General features: G+C 41.7%; 1 protein-coding gene across 4 annotated transcripts; it reads left to right on the top strand.

The window, feature by feature from the left end:
- The first annotated feature begins 101 nt into the window (after positions 1-101).
- Positions 102-16,320, top strand: map2k4a (mitogen-activated protein kinase kinase 4a). 4 transcript variants are annotated; one of them, XM_012880801.3, is made up of 13 exons: positions 102-569; positions 2,068-2,103; positions 2,729-2,761; positions 7,044-7,146; positions 7,228-7,402; positions 7,496-7,615; positions 7,703-7,822; positions 7,905-7,956; positions 8,037-8,164; positions 13,087-13,164; positions 15,363-15,511; positions 15,596-15,641; positions 15,728-16,320. In XM_012880801.3, the coding sequence occupies exons 1-13, from the start codon at positions 428-430 to the stop codon at positions 15,839-15,841; spliced, it is 1,296 nt and encodes a 431-aa protein (XP_012736255.2). In that variant the 5' UTR covers positions 102-427; the 3' UTR covers positions 15,842-16,320. The 4 variants fall into 4 exon arrangements, with proteins under 4 accessions (XP_012736255.2, XP_036004637.1, XP_012736256.2 ...); XM_036148744.1 differs by lacking the exon at positions 2,729-2,761 and having other exon boundaries at positions 7,056-7,146; XM_012880802.3 differs by lacking the exon at positions 2,729-2,761.
- The last annotated feature ends 1,189 nt before the right edge of the window (positions 16,321-17,509 follow it).

The following is a 17,509-nucleotide window of genomic DNA, read 5'->3' as shown; positions in this document are numbered from 1 at the left end:
TTTTTTATATATATACTTTATTGGAACAGCGTCATAAAGAAATGGCGCCGCGAGTTTTATTTTGAAAGAGCTGCTGCACAACATCCGGTTCCTCCTCGGCTAACAGCTGCTATCCTGCTGCGGTTTGTGGGTGTCGAAATGTCAGCTGATTGTTAGCCCGTCTGGCTAGCTTAGCATAGCTGGGTGTTTGTTTTTGTCACAGGACAGGCTGCCTCTGACGGACCCCCCTTCAGGCTTAACGCATATTTACTAATTCCTCGGGCTTGTGCTTTTTTATTTTATTTATTTTAATAACCCGTCATCAGTTTTATTTCTCGGGGCTGCTAACCCACCGCCAGCGGTGCTGCATTTTCCACAGCAGCGAGGAGGAAAAAGGGAGTGAAGTTGCTGTCCGAGTCTCTCTGCATTGCAGCCCCCGGCGCTGCTGATGGAATTCAAACACACAACAATGGCGTCTCCTGGTTCAAACAGCTCAACGGCAGCCAGCGGCAGCGGCGGCAACGCGGGCTCCCACCTCTACCAGCAGCAGTCCCAGTCCCAGCACACCACCACCATGAGCGGCATGCAGGGTAAGCGCGGCGGCCCGGCCCCCGTTCTGCCGCCGTGAAGGTTAACGTTAGCACGGCTAGCCCTGGGAGGCTAAGCCCTGCCGAGCAGCGTTCCCCATGGAAGGATCGAGCTGTCACATTTAGCGGACCTTCCCGGTTATAGAGACCAATCCTCCGGGAACAATGGCGGCCCGATGATCTGGGGAATTTACTCAGGGACTTGTTTAGGTTTGGTTTTGGAGAGTTCCTTATAAAATAGCGTTTTTCATTAAATGATGCACTAAATTTGCATTTATTGGGTTGAGCTGGACGGGGTCAGAATAATCTGGACTAGAATTGTCTCTTTATTGTAATGTGGATGTACAGAATTTTATTTAATAGATAATTAAAAAAAAAAACAGAAATGAATTGGATTTGATTTAAACTGGCTTCTGTTGCAAATTTAAAATGTGTGCTTTTGGAATTTGCAAAAGCGTATGGAAACAGTTTATCACTGGGTTAATGTGGAAACCAGTGAATTGGAATGGGTTTGGCTTGAATTGGACTAACTGTATTGTGACTTTGATGTTTTGTATTGAATCATTTTTTTTATAAATTGAATTGGAATTCCTCTTTTTTTGGACATTACACTGGATAGTATCGAATTGAATCGAGTTGTTGCTGGATTGAATTGGACGGTAATGAATTGGAACTGGTCTAATAGAAGTGGACTGGAGAGCGATATGGATGGACTTTGTGTAATTAAACCTTGATTTAAACTGGCTTCTGTTGCATTGAATTACATTATAAAGAGATTATGTTGGAATGCCTCTTAATGGAGATGGAAATGCCTGTTGAATTGCAGCAAATTATTACTGAATTGGAGTGGAAAGATTGAAAGATTGTGGCTAGATTGAATTGGAACTAGGCTAATAGAAGTGGACTGGAATTTAATATAGATGGACTGAGTTGAATTTAGTCAGGTTAAGATTGAGTTTGGATTGTCTGTCAATGGACTTCAGTTTACATTCTAGCATGTTGAATTGGAGCAAGTTAGACTGAAGTGGGTTGTAATGAATTGGAGCCAGCTTTATTAAAGTGGACTGTAAAAAAAAAAAAGAACTTTTATTTAAATGTGACTTTGTTCAATTGAACTGGACTATACCATGTTTGAAGTTAACCGTATTGAGCTGCAGTTGACTGGAGTGAATATGTGTAATTTGATATAAATTGAACCGATTTGCTTTGTGTGCGTACCCTGATGTTACTTTTTAAATAATTTGCTCTAAATTGATAAAATGAATTGAGTTTTGTATATTTACATTTTTCTGAGGTTATGTTAGAGTTGATCATTGGAAGTTCATCCGATTACTGAACTGAACACCTAAACACAACAAAGTTGTCCGTCGCTGTGTTATTGACGTTTGGTGAGTTTTTAGTGTTTTCCAACAGGTTGCAGCCGCTAAATCTGAATTAAATAGATTTTTCTACACGCCAGCGCAGTATTTTTACGGAAACACTGTCTCATTTGAACTTTCAGAGGCCAACACCTGCTGGAGATGTCAGAGTGAAACAGGTAACTGCACACTTCTTTGACTCATTGGTGTGAAAATTAAATAAATAAAACTTCTCTTCACGTTTTTGAACAATTGCTGCAGCTAAGCTTTGTTATAGCAATGATAAAAAGCTTTATCAGCTGTGATTTATTCAGCTTAATCCTAAAATGATTAGACATTTAGTCCTGATTGTATTCCTCTGACTGTATTTCATTTCTTACTTTAACGCTGCTTGATTGTTGCTTCCTAACTCCTGATGTGATGCTGACTGATGGTGAGCTGTCCGGAGAAAATAAAATGCTTCCTGTGCATTATCTCAAAAATGGTTCTTCTATCTATATTTTTATTTTTATTTTAAGCTCCTTCTTATTTTACCTTCATTTCATCATGACTTTGTAGCAGTCCTGTAGATGCATGCCGATGCATTTCTTTTCATACAATGCATTCTGTCTGCAAACAACCAAAGATCCTCCAGAAGCTCGACTAAAAACTGCAGAGCAAGGCAGATTTCTCCAAAGATGTTTTTAACCTTTCGCTGTCAAAACCAAGAGGCAAATTTAAAGCACCAGACTCTGATGTCTAACCGACAAAGCAGTCTCCTGAGGATTCTGGAACATAAAATAAAAGCTTTCTTTTCACCTCTAGGGTTTCAGATAAACCTGTCTGGAGCTCACCCAAGTAAGCCAAACTTCTTTTGCTTCAGCACCAACAGCACTCACCTCTCTCTCTTTCCGCCTGACTCTTTGGTATGGAGGGCGTCTGTCCTGCTGTTCTCCACTAATCCGAGCCTAAACCCCCGGTTGGCCCGCCGAGGCTTGTGCCAGAAGCAGATGTGCTCCACAGCTTTTATTTGACCATAAGCGAATAGCTGCAAGCATGCACAGAAACGGCAGACCCGCTCTGAGTAGCATGCACATTTTTCCGCTGACATTTTGGCACAAGAGCCTCGTAGCAGATCTCTGCCCCTCCGTTCTCTCTCCGTGGGACGGAGTGGCGCTGGCGACTAAAGGCCGACCAGTTCCAAAGCTCTAACTCTGTGGTTTTCAGTGTGCAACTAACCAGCAGAAGACGTCTTGCTTGTCCCGTTTTGCCTCCGTTATTTGGGGGTGTGGGAACACTTCAGCTGTCCTCTGATGTGCAGCGAAAACACCGAAGTTGTCCCTTCTAGCACTGTTTGGCCTATGCCTGCACACATTCCTGTGGTGTTTGGGGTCGGTGCAAACATTTGGTGCAAGGTGAAATCAAAAGGAGTTGATCTTGGAAGCATGTTTCCATCCCAGTGTGTGTTTTTTTAATTATTATTATTTTACCCCTTTTTTTCTTGTTTTTTCATTCAGGGTGAAGTTCAGCATGCTTTGCCGTGTTTTTGTTACGATATCAGAGAGTTGGGGTGTAAATGAAGTGATTGAAAGCTGTTTAGTTTAGCAAGCTGAAATGATTTCTGTCTAAACCAGCCAATCTGTAGTAAATACCTTTAATTTAGTTTCCTGATGTGCTGTGGTATAGTTCCTAATATCCAGATGTTATCAAAAATCTAAAGCGTTAGAAACCAGAACAGTCCTGCAGCAGATGCTGTTTTTGAAATGTTCACTCTTTCCTTTATTCGTTGCCATCGTGACTTTTATATTGGTGCAACGTGATACATGCAGTAAAGTGCTGTGGAAGAATGTTTTCCTCCTGACAGATTTCTTTTTCGCCTCTTTGAGACACTTAAATGTATTTTAGATTACCAAATAAGCTTTAATACCAGCCAAATTTGACCTGCGTCATTATAAAAGGCAGTTTTTAAGTAAGGGTCTTATTTATTAAGGTAAAAAAGCTGTCCAAATGGATTCATGGGGGAAAGAATAAAAATAAATAACCTAATTCAACAAAAGCCCAAACTTCTACGAACAATCAGGTCTTCAGAGCGGATCTTAGAGGCTGATCTTCCCTCCATGCAGGACGTCTACAGGTCTAGGGTCAGGAAACGGGTTGCTAACATGTCTGCAGCCATGGCAGGAACACGTCAACAGTTTTAAAGACTTGTACCACATGAGATGGATGGATGGACACATAAAACTCTAGAGCTTCATTGAAATGAGAGAAAGCCTCGATAAATCCACGGATCTGATACAGCTCGTTTGGGTATAGAAAGCTGGTGGTTCCCTTTTTGTTTATCCTTCAGGCGGGGTCCATGCATTGAAAATAATGCAATCTGTGGCGTCTCTGCATTTGGGGCTCTGTGTTCGCAATAATCAGCAGGACAGGATCGTTCTTTATAGAGTAATATTGTAAAAATAAAATTCTGTTATAAACATTTGTGTCTATATATCTAAGTCTGCCAGAAAACTGAAAAGCTCAGAGGCTAAATCTTCCTGAGGCGCCTTGATATCGGGGCCGGTCCACCAACAATTGTGTAAATTTTAAATCACAGTGAGCATGCCCAGTACGCTCTCAGTAGACATAGTGGGGCACAAATCCTGTGGCCCCAAGCTCTGATAGTCCATCAAAATACTGGAAATACAAACGTTACGTTTACGTTCTGCTGGAAAGTGTGCGACCGTTAAGTTTCGGTTGTCCATGTTGGTTCATTGAACGATTGATGTGAATCTTTTGTGTTCAATAAATGAACAATATGAGTGAGCCTTTATTTGTAATTTTATGTATAAAAATGTAATTACATTTAGCGTATATAAAGTGCCATTATGGTAATTTATCTGTTTCACTTAAAATTTATCAACGTCAGGTTGTAGGCATAAAAAAAAATGAGTTGCTGCTAATAGGTGTTTTGTTTTTCTTCCCTACTTGACTTATCATGCCAGAGACGCCACTGAATACAATTAAATTTCGGTTTGACCCACTCTGGTCAAATCTGTGTGTTGGGAGAGACACAGAAGCGAAGCCGTTTAGCCTAGAAAACGTCGTCCATGCCGGGGAGATTATCCAGGGTTTCCCCGGTCTCCGAGCACCGCATGGCGGATGCCAGAGCAGACCGCTGCTCTCTCCGGCTGTTTTGATCCACCGAGTTAGAATTTGAGATCTTTTACCTCGTTAATAAGAGAACACCTCAATAAAAATGAGTTTTAATCCCAATGAAATTATTTTTAGTGGTTTGATTTTCAGGCTGAACGAGCTTCAGCCGTTTCCCCGGATGGAGTCTCTGCAGGGCTCCTGAAGAACGCTGCTGTTTTGCCCGGAGGATTTTGGAATGTAGTTTATTATTTAAAGCTTTACATCAGATCTTTTGCTTCATCCGTGGCAAAAGCAAGGAGAACACGTTGATAGCTTTAAAGATTTGATCGTGTGCTGACTACCGGCAGCGGGCATCTCTGTCAGGCTTGACCGTGTTTGAGCTGGGTTCAGCGGCCCCCTCTGTGAAAGCACCTCGCTGCTCCCCCCCCCAGGTGCTCTTTAGTCTTTATACAGAAAGACTGCGGTAACAGGGAAAGGCAGACCTACTCAGCAGCCCTCAAATGCTTCAGAGGCCTGTTAATCACTCATTTATTTAGTTTAGGTGTGTGGAGGTGGGGGAACATGCAGGATGGTGGGCCCTGAGGACCAAGGTGGAAGACCCCTGCACTAGACAACACTGAAGCTCACAAAAACACCCCTGCTGACAACCTAATAGACCACCAGTCCATTTCGTTACAGCACCAGTGTGCAGCGTGTGGTGTGTTTCCGATCATGATGACGACGAGTGTCATGGACGTTTTCGTTCCACTGAGAAAATGCCAAATAAACGTGGCTGCACAGACGCTGCAGTCACTGATAATTCAATAATTGGCTATGATGAGATATAGAGAGCACACCTAGGTGGTCAGATTTTCCACAGTAAGGTCCTCTCCTTTACAAGATCCTATCCAACATCGACATTTGTCTGCATTTCTTAGGGGTTGATGTTCTTTTGAGCTTTTTCGCAGCTCTAGTGGCTCGCTTTTTCTGAAAGTAGGTTGACAGGAAGAGGGGGAGAGACATGCGGTAAAGGACCGCGGGTCGGTTTCGAACCCGGGTCGACCGCGTCGAGGACTAAGGCCTCCGTATATGGGTCACGCTCTAGGACAGATCTGTTCAGTATGTGAGTCGTAAAAGCAAAGTAGCACGTTCGTATTCCTGAGCCTGGTGCAGTTGGGTCGTCACAATTATGAATATTCTCACGCAGTTTGTATGCCAAGATGGCAGCACCCATGAAAAGTGAAGAAAGCATGAAAAAAATTATAATTTTTACTCTATATAGGTGCGCATTGGTACAAAATTACTAGTGATGATACTTGAAATTCACCACATAATGAATGAAAAAAGAAAAATGTCATGCTTCTGTTTATCTTAATGTCTACTGTTTTTTGTCTGTGATGCGACCATTAGCGCTATCACTAATAGCAATAAAGCTAACTCTATAACAATGCTAACATTAGCTTTAGCAGAAACGTGCTAACGTTTATCGGGCACGCTTGTCTTAAACTGCAACCGCTGTTGCCTCACAATGTTTTTGACTCTACAGCGAATGAGTGAACAGTTCAAACACGGCTTAAAACAGCTTCTCCAGAGTTGGTTATGTCCTATTTTTCTTCTTCATATTACAGATTTTTTTATTTTTTATGCAGTGTTTCTGAGAGCAATCCTATAGTAGCAACCCTGGAGGAACTTCCAGAGCTCCCCATTTATTAATAAAATTGTTCAACACACAAAAGAATTACATATTTATCAAATCTCTACAGACTTTAGGCAGATTTCTGAATAATACTGCAAATTTTTTCAATCTGTACGTTTATGCACTTCTTATACCCCTTCTCTATGGAAATCAGTTATATTTTATTAAATGTTCATGTACTCATCTTTTCAGTCCCTCTGTTGTCCTTTTTTTAATTGTTTTTGCACTTTTAACATTCCTACTTTTTCCCTTTTTTAAATTGCTTTTTTTTAGTTTTGCTCTTCTTGTTTGCTCCGATAAATTAATTTTAGCGTTTCTCTCGGCGCTCAGGTAAACGCAAAGCCCTGAAGCTGAACTTCGCCAACCCGCCGATCAAACCCGCGACCAGATTCTCCTTAAACACGGCTGGACCGCCGTTCCAGAACCCCCACATGTGAGTGAGCCCCCCCCTCAGCCCCTTTAACTTTAGGAATGCCGGTTTTCCAGCTTAATGTTTAGTGGATGTTTTCATCAGAGAGAGGCTGAGAACTCACAGTATCGAGTCGTCGGGGAAGCTGAAGATCTCCCCGGAGCAGCACTGGGACTTCACAGCCGAGGACCTGAAGGATCTGGGCGAAATCGGCCGCGGGGCGTACGGCTCCGTCAACAAGATGGTGCACAAACAGAGCAACATGATCATGGCCGTTAAGGTGATCTTTTATTCAGGGCTAATGCCTCTCACAGGATCGTTTTTTTTTTTTCATAGAAAAACACAAAAACGTGAATTTTTCTTCCTTATCCAGAGGATTCGGTCAACGGTGGATGAGAAGGAGCAGAAGCAGCTGCTGATGGACCTGGACGTGGTGATGAGGAGTAGTGATTGTCCTTACATCGTCCAGTTTTACGGCGCTCTGTTCAGAGAGGTGAAACAGTCTGGTCCAGGAACGAGATATTTTGAAATTTTGGGTCGTTTCTCCGGCAAATGATGCGACCGCTTGCGTTTGTTTCAGGGCGATTGCTGGATTTGCATGGAACTCATGGCTACCTCGTTAGACAAATTTTACAAGTTTGTTTATGGCTCGTTAGACGACGTGATTCCAGAGGAGATATTAGGAAAAATAACTTTAGCTGTAAGTTTCTCTTTCACCACCTTGTCTTTTTTTTTTTTTTTTATCCGTCAGCATCTGGTAACTTCCTGTTTTTGTTCTGCAGACTGTGAAGGCACTTAACCACTTAAAAGAAAACTTGAAAATAATACACCGGGGTAAGCGGACTTCAGCTGCTCTGAGTTCAGGTGTTTGCGCGTCACCTTTCAGCGCCCGTCTCTCTGCTCTCTCCTCTCAGACATCAAGCCGTCCAACATCCTCCTGGACCGGAACGGCAACATAAAGCTCTGCGACTTCGGCATCAGCGGCCAGCTGGTGGACTCCATCGCCAAAACCAGAGATGCAGGCTGCAGGCCGTACATGGCGGTCAGTATTTAAGCATAAGTTTGTTTTCAAAGCATCCATAAATAGATTTATGTTTGTGTTTGACTTTTAAATCACAAAGGGTTGCAACAATCAGTGGATTAACATCCTCGGCTTGAATGTAAAAAAATATGGAAACACAAGATTTCTTTACAGCATGATGGATTCTCTGGTTTGCAAACATTTGTTCTGCAGATAAGCAGTTTTTTTTTTTTGGTAGATGTTTTATTAGACGGTTGAAAACTTCAGCACTGCTGCAGAGTCACATCTACAGTTTGCTACATTTTCAACACTTGAAAAGTTTTCCAAAAACTAAACCTAAGACTCAACCTAAGGCGCCCTTAAAATCCTTAAATTTTCTTAAAAACTGATGGTGCTCCTCATATATGATTAAAGTTGTGCTTACTGACTGATTTTATGTGGTACAATGTGCTAAAAAATCTGTTAAAATGTGTAAATACGACTTTGGTTAGCAACAAAGCCGCTCCACTCAATGAATATTCAGAGCATTACGGTACACTGTGTCACTACCTGAGGACCCCTTAGCTGTCTACAAGACTGCCTGACTGTACTCAGGTGAAGTTCACTCCACAGAGGATCATGTGTACTAAAGGCGTACTCTGCACATATAAACAATATGCAATATGTTGCGCTAGCAACAATAAACCTAGTAAGTTAATTCAACATAAAAGTTACGTTTATTTTGGCCTTATGTTAGAAGCAGAGCAGTGTAGTCCAGCTACTCTGTCCTCCTCACAGAGACGGATAAAGAGATGTGGATGTGAAGGAGTGATGTTACACAGTTGGGAAGAATATTTAGTGCGCCTTATGGTCCGGAAAATACGGAATACCTATTGAATTTGCAATTTTAAAAATATATGTAGAACATCAGTCAAATTGCTGTAAATGACCGATTGTTGGGGTAATTTTTTTTTAATTCATATTTCTAGATTTGACGTACAAATCTAGTTTTATTACAAGAAAGAAAATCCGGTACTTTTATTCAGAGTAACTTGTGAATGTTTATTCATACCGCTCATTTTTTCCCTCCAGAAATATTAATTTGAAGAGTTTCTAAGCTATTTGCTCAACCTTTATTTTATGTGCTGGCTAGACTCGCGCTGACATAAATAGACGTCGGGTTGTGCTTCTAACCAAAGATCGTTTGGGGATGGTTGGACACTTGGAGAGAGCGATCGTGAATTATCTCAATTTGGACCATAAAATGGTAGAACTAAATCTATAAAAACAATGCATCCAAACCGCATCGATGAAATCCATGTTTCCCACAAACAGCTGATCCGAGCAGTGACCTCATGGTGACGTCATCAGCCGAGGTTATTCTTTGTCTCAGAGTTACGTCAGTGGTTGGGTCTCTCGCTGCAGTTTCCATTCTAATTTTGGTCCTGCAGCATCACTACCTAGCGGTAGTTGCTCCGGTCCCGGCTCGCCTGCCGACCCGACGACGCTCCATTCATCAATCCGAGTCCCTCGGGAGCTCAGGCCGCAGGAACCCGACCCCCAGGTTCTTGTTTCCAGTTGGCACCGGCAGGTGTGTTGATCCCGGCGCTACAACAGCCGTCATGATGTTTAGCAGCTGAGTTGCTGTTTGGAAACGTGTGAACCGCATGCGCTGCAGCTCAGACCACTGAAAGCGGTTTGATAATTTACTTTCCGTGATGCCACCTTCAGGAGCTGAACCTGTGAGATACATTTACATGCAGTTGTGTTGATCTGTGCTGCCATTGGAAGCAAGTTTTCACTCACTGGATGAAAATAGGTTGTAATAAAGACCAGAAGTTTCTGAATAAAATTCAACACGTTTAGTTCTTCCATGATCTTAGACAATGGGTCCCGTCAGAATCCACCGATGCAACGATTTAAGGAGAAAGATTCATAAAAACTGATTTTTTCATGTAAGAAGACTAAGAATATTTTTATGTCCAAACTAAACAAACTAAAATGTAATTTAACCAGCAGTACTGCGGCTGTCTTTTCTCCAGATGAACCCAAATGTCTCACCGAGAGGCTGGTGGTCTAGTCAAAGCAAATTCTTACCTATGCAAATGTCCATTATGCTTAAAAAACATTTTTTCAGAGTGTCTGTTGCTACATTTTTTTTATTTATGAGTAATGTTATTTAGCTAATCCAGAAAGCAATGAAATAAGATACGACTGCATGTTGGAGATCCCAGGAGAACGGCTTAATGTGCGCCAGCCGTCATGAGATAATTATGGATCATTAGGAATCATTTCTCGATTGTCTTAAAGCTCCAGTTTGTAAGATTTTCACAGCGGTGCGCTAAATGAATTACAAACGTCCTCACCGTTAAGCGCATAATAACTTCTTCATAAATGTGAAAATGTCAACATGTTCTCCACGTATTTGGTTCCAAGCTGCTGCTAACAGCTACGGTCATCGTGTGAAATGGTTTTTGGCTCTGTTGCCAAGTCCGCTTGTTTTTTTATGATTTTGCTTGTAACTTCAGTGAGTCGTGGTTTGTTTTGGGCTCATTTGTTAACCTGCAGTTAAAATAAGCGATTAAACACGAGTAAAGACAACCGCTGGTGCTGCAAAGCTACAGCTGTGAACCAGCTGATGTCGCTCCACCCCTCCGCGTACCCACAGCCCCTGACAGGAAGAGAAGACGAACAAACGAGCCGTCCCTGCCAGGAGGACAGAGTAGCTGCTGGACCACGCTGCCCTGTTTCTAACATAAAGCCAAAATAAACTTCACTGTTATATGAATTAACTTACCTGTCCAGCAGAAAGCTGCAACCTCCACATCCGTTTTAAATCCCCACTGCCTCATGAATTATCTCCACCTGGTAATAATAGCTTTGCTGATATAGATGCTAATTTTCTCCCAGCTATTACTTCTGTTTCTTTTCTTGGTTACTTTCTCTTCCCTCTCGCTGGGCGAAGAGTATGGATGGTCCTCCATTTCAGCAGAAAACAGTAAATTTAATGATCTACGGACGTCTTTGCTTGTTTATAGTCCTCTTCCAACGACAGAGTGCCTTCATATAGAAGACAGAGAGGGGAAAACTCATATAGCTCCCAGTGGGCACACCGCCACCTATGTATTTATAAACTACTAATTCTAAGTTATGGGAACGTTTTAATTTTTGATGTTATGTTGTTAGACTTTGCCAGAATATGTATTTATAAAAGCAATACTTGATTTTTGCTAATTAAAAGCCAAATTAGCTACACACTGTCCCTTTAAGAAAACCCATTTAATTTAAGATAATTGGTCGATCATCCCGCACCTAAATGCGCCATCCAATCAGGAGTGGAGGCATTGCCCATCAAGGTTCTGCTGATGTATAATGAATCATAATGTGTTTTCAAACTTTTTTTTTTTTAGAAATAAAATGACTAAAACCTAAACCACCAATCAAAAGGATACCAGTCATAGTCAGCAAACAGGACATAAAATAAAAGGGAACACGCATTACTTTAAAAGCCACTATGACCAAGTGATTTGATTTATTTATTTATTTATTTATTTTAAACTGTCCAAAAAAGTGTTTATTGTGTTTATCAGACTGAACAGAAGTATCAGAGCTTTCAAAAGAGCGTTCCTGCTCCTGTTTCTTAGTAAAGCGATGCAGCAAACGTTAGCGCCTGCTCTATCTGGCTATTAGTTGGCCTCTGCACTCCTAGTCTGACATTAATCATTACACCAATAAATCAGGAATGCATTCAGATGGAAATTGTAAAACACAAACACTGCCTTGCTCGTTTAAATCCAAATCATCTTTGCATTAAAGCAGTTTCCCACCTGCTTCCTCTGCAGTAGCCATCAGGCACGGCTGCAGGTGCGACCGGCTCCCGTGCAGCAGTGCGGCGCTCTGCTCCGTGACATCAGCATCTATTTGTGGCCTGTAAATGGGCCAGTGAGGGGCTTCCTGCACTCTGCACTGAAGCCCGCTATCACACTTTTCATTGCTGCATTCACTGCGAGAGTCTTGGTGTTGGAGTGGAGGGGAGAGAAAGAGGACGGAGCAGAAGCCGAACAAGTCTGTGAGCCCGAGAGACGGCGGCGTCCTGCGGGTTGTAGATGAAAACATCAGGAAACCCGTTCACGCTGCATCCTTTCTGCAGGACTGTTTAACTCCCAATTCTCTTACACAAATATAGGTGAAGATGTGTAATCCCCCCCCAAGACTTTCTTCAGTTTCTAATAGGGCTGAACAATGAATCGCATTTTCAATATAATCGCGATTTTAAAAAAAACGCAATTTCCAAATCGCAGAGTCTGCAATTTTTGGCTATGTAACAATTAGTGAATTAGACGCGTCCATTAGGTGTTGGTAAAATGTTTAAAGTGGGTTTGCCTCCACATGGAAGGGAAGACAGTTGCAGCAGTGAGATAATCTAATTTTATTACTTGTTTTAGAGTTTTTATAATCATACATAGCATTAAGTACAGGTCAATCAGTTTAATACATAGACTTGCTTGTTGGTTGCACTTTATGTTCAACAAGGATTGATGTCCAAATCAACTAAAAGCTGTTCTCTTGAATAATATTCTGATTAATAGAAACATTAAAAGTTCTTGTTTTAAATAGTCCTTGTTTACAAACATCTTTATATAGATGCCATTTTTGTTGCTTGTGGTTAACGCAGAGAAAAGTAAAAATTGAAATTTTGGTTGAAATATATTGTAGGCAGAACGCAATCATTTCTGCTCTGAGTTTAGATGCTGTGGGTCTTTTAGCAACTAATCTGCACAGCGAAGAAACAAATTGATTTGTTGTTTGTATATGTTTAAAAAGACATGGTAAATTAAACTGGGGAAAAAAATCTTATTAAATCGCAATATTAAGAAAAAAAATCGCAATTAGATTATTTTCCAAAATCGTTCAGCCCTAGTTTCTAAACTTTTAAGTTGAAAATGTCTTGTTTTTTTTTGCAGCCGGAGAGAATCGACCCCAGCGCGTCCAGGCAGGGCTACGACGTCCGCTCAGATGTTTGGAGTCTGGGAATCACGCTGGTTAGTTTGTCCTGCTTTGGTCTTCCCCGTTAGCTCGCTTTAATTAGCTTACAGGGGAGGGAAGTTTGATCTTTCAGGTGAACCAGGCGAACTGTGCCAACATGCAGTCAGAACAAACAGCAGCTAGACCGAAATAAACAGAATATCCTGCTACCTGAAGAATTAGAGCTTTAACATTTTGACGAGTTATTACGACAAAGAATGATATGAGATGATTTCTTGATGCAACAAAGTTAAACCCATCATCCATCTAATTACCTAATTACCCCTCCTTCCAGTTATCTAATCCAGGGGTTCCCAAACTTTTCAGCCTGTGACCCCCAACATAACGGTACCAGAGACTGGCGACCTACTCCGGGCGGGGTGGGATTTATTTTAACTTTTTTTGGGGGAAATTATGAGAATAAAGTCACAATATTATAGGAATAAAGTTGTAAAATAAGGAGATAAAGGCATTAAACGAGGAATGTGGAGCTTCTCTTAAAGCTACACTGAGTAACATTTTTCCCTTAATATACCCTCTTCTAAGTCCCTGTGATGCTAATCTAAGTGTTTATCAGACGATTGAGGGCTCTGTCATCTCCCCCTGGTGTCTCTGGCCTAAAACTAACTTAGTATGGCTTTAATGTTATAGTTTAGTATCGGTTTCGCTAAGAAAGAAATACTAAATCGTAGCTCATCAGCATCAAATCATCATGTGACCCCAACTTTGGGAACCCCTGATTTAATCATCCATCTGTCTATTCTAACATGCATCTGTCAGTACATCCCATCCATCAGTTGGTAAAAATCTCTCCATCCATTCATCTCTCCGTCCATTAATGGCAACGGCGCTGTTGTTGCACCATGAAACTCGACTTCCTGCTTTATAATCCTAAAAGATGCTGGTGACGATTCTCAGTCATCCAAGTCATGGTCATTCCAAAAAAAAAACAATAAAAAAAAAAAAAACTGGACTTTTTTCTGAAGTTTGAAGACGTTTCGCTTCACATCCAGAAAGCTTTCTCTATTCAAAAAGTCTGGAGTAATGTGGAGCTCCAAGCTTTATAGTACTGCCCTAACAAAGGCCTTGCTATGGCTTAGATAACATGCAGATTAACCTGAAACAGGTCCACCCCTTAGTAATGGGGAGTCGTTATTGGCCTGGTTTACAGGAGAGATGTTTTTATCATCTATATGAAGGTGAGGATTGAGGAGATAATTGGAAGGAATTAATCCTATAACTGTATTGTAAGTTTTTGAGAGTTGGAACCTAAGTTCTCCTCCTCTGTTTAAGGTTGTCTTTCCTCTCTTAACCAGGGCTTTGATCCGGTTCAAGGAACGAAAACGAAAACCGGGAACTTTTTGTATTTTACAGGGAACAGAAACGAAACCGGAAATTATTATTTTTTATGTTCTGGAACTGGAACACTTATTTAAAAATAATGGTAACCGGTTAATACCGGTTTTATTTCGTTCCACAAAGTTTATGTTGCCTAATTAACTAAAAACTAAAAAGTAATTATTTATTTTCCTGCGCACGTTACCATGACGGCTGAGGTTCACTTCCTGTGTGACATCACATCGCACATTCGCTGACTGAATGGAGAGAGAGTGGTGTCTCCACTAGAGCTACACATATTAAATAATAGGTAAATTACGATCCATCGTTAAGTAAAACGCTCATTCTAAACACAATATCAATAGCTATATTTGTCAAACGAAAGGAACTAAATTAACCGTTCCGGGAGCAGTATTTATTTTGTTCTAACCGGTTTGGGAACGTCAATTTATTGGTGGAACTCGTTATAATTCCGTTTCTGTTCGGAACGAACTGATTGGGGGAAAAAATAATCAGTTCAAAGCCCTGATCTTAACGTAGATGGCTTCCTTCACACCCCCTTTCAAACCCTTTCTGTCTTGTTTGTTCAAAATGTGGACATTCTGGTCCTCAAAAGAGTGTCCTTTGTCCTTTAGGTGTAGGTGGACAGCAGACACACGAAACAGTGAAACGTCTTCAAACTTCGAAAAAAAAAGTCCAGTTGTTTTGCTTTTTAAACCTAAAATAGTTTTTCAGTGTTATTATGAGCCTGGACCAAAGTATTATTTTAGACACATTTAATAGGGCGCTGCTGCACGCAGGCGTTGTCTGTTTCATGCAGTAAAACCATTTTACCATCTCCGTCTTCCTAATATTGCTGCGGATGTGCTGGTTTCAGTACGAGCTGGCCACGGGCCGGTTCCCCTACCCCAAGTGGAACAGCGTGTTCGACCAGCTGACTCAGGTGGTGCGAGGAGACCCGCCGCAGCTCAGCAACTCCGACGAGAGGCGCTTCTCCCCCAAATTCATCTCCTTTGTCAACGTGTGGTGAGAAACTTTCAAAGGCACTCACACGCCGGGTCAGTCCGCCCTCTAGTGGACAAACATGATGCTTTTCTCTCTCATTTCCAGCCTTACAAAGGATGAATCCAAGAGGCCAAAGTACAGGGAGCTTCTGGTGCGTTTACTTTTTAATCTGAGGGGAAAATATATCGTATACGTCGTTAGAAGTTTTGTTCACGCTGTTTTGTTTCTACGCACCAGAGAGACCCGTTCATCCAGATGTACGAGGAGCGCTCCGTCGACGTTGCCGGCTACGTCTGCAGGATCCTGGATCAGATGCCGGCCTCTCCCAGCTCCCCCACATACATGGAATGAAAGCCGGACGAGAACCACACCCACATCAACTCATCGCCACCGATCTGTTGACAACAAAAACGCATCAAAATTTAAATCTATGTGTAAAATTGCTTGGTCCCCTTATTGCAGTGTTAAAAAAAAAAGAAGAAAAGAAAACGCACCTTTTACGGTTCAGTCTGTATATATTACCGCACTTCCGCTTCTCTCTTGTTCACAAACACGCAGACACACACGTATATTAGGAGCCGTTACACGTCTCAGTGGTTGGTGACCGGGGAGTTAAAGGAAAAAAAAAAAATAATGTGGAAAATGTATTTATGGAACCAAAATGATGTGGAGTCTCTGATCCGGAGACTGGAACCATCCTCTCTGTTAACCGCTCCACCTGTTTAATGTCCGTGAATGAAAGCAAAGCGTTTGGCAATTTAATCGAACTCGTTGTGTCAGAGCCGCAGTAGACGCCGTGCTGATGAATAAAGACAGGAGGAGAAAGGAAACCGTGAGTTCTGTCTTCTTTTATCAAGGCCTTCTGATTAAGGAACATTTTGGCTAATGTCCTTTTTGCTGTTATGGCCCATAACCATTATTATTATTTTTTTTATAAACTTACTCTTTCTGGGTTTTTACGGCACTAGTGGCTCGTTTTTCACACAGTAGGCTGACAGGAAAGATGTTTGAGAGCGGGGGGGGGGACGTGCGGCAGAGGGCTTAAGACCGGAATCAAACCCGGGTCGGCAGCGTCGAGGACTAAGGCCTCCGTAAGGCAAGGCAAATTTATTTATATAGCACAGTTCAGTACAGAGACAATGCAAAGTGCTTTACATGATTAAAATATAGCAAAATAAAACAGAATATAAGCAAGTAGGAATAAAATGTAGAGACAAAATAGAACATCAATAAACAGTTGGACTAAAAAAGTTGAACTAATGATATTTCAGTAGAACAGTTTAACTAGAACAGTCAAAAGCAGTTCTAAACAAATGTGTTTTTAATCTTGATTTAAAGGAACTCAGGCTTTCAGCACTTTTCCAGTTTTCTGGGAGTTTGTTCCAGATCAGTGGAGCATAGGAACTAAATGCTGCTTCTCCATGTCTGGTTCTGGTTCTGGTTCTGGTTCTGCAGAGCAGGCTGGAGCCAGAAGACCTGAGTGGTCTGGAGGGTTGATGCCCTGATAACAAGTCTGTGATGTATTTAGATGCTAATTCAGGGATTTATAGACTAACAGAAGGATTTTAAAGTCTATTCTCTGAGATACAGGGAGCCATGGAAGGACTTCAGAACCGGGTCCATGTTCTCTACGTTCCTAGTCTTAGTGAGGATTTCAGAACCGGGTCCCTGTTCTCTACGTTCTTAGTCTTAGTGGAAGGACTTCAGAACCGGGTCCATGTTCTCTACGTTCTTAGTCTTAGTGGAAGGACTTCAGAACCGGGTCCATGTTCTCTACGTTCTTAGTCTTAGTGGAAGGACTTCAGAACCGGGTCCCTGTTCTCTACGTTCTTAGTCTTAGTGGAAGGACTTCAGAACCGGGTCCATGTTCTCTACGTTCTTAGTCTTAGTGAGGACTTCAGAACCGGGTCCATGTTCTCTACGTTCTTAGTCTTAGTGAGGACTTCAGAACCGGGTCCATGTTCTCTACGTTCTTAGTCTTAGTGAGGACTTCAGAACCGGATCCATGTTCTCTACGTT

Source organism: Fundulus heteroclitus, chromosome 16 (assembly GCF_011125445.2).
Source record: "Fundulus heteroclitus isolate FHET01 chromosome 16, MU-UCD_Fhet_4.1, whole genome shotgun sequence".
Classification (NCBI taxonomy): domain Eukaryota; kingdom Metazoa; phylum Chordata; class Actinopteri; order Cyprinodontiformes; family Fundulidae; genus Fundulus; species Fundulus heteroclitus.
Note: the sequence above shows the minus strand (reverse complement) of the source record. Positions and strands in the feature narration are given on the sequence as shown.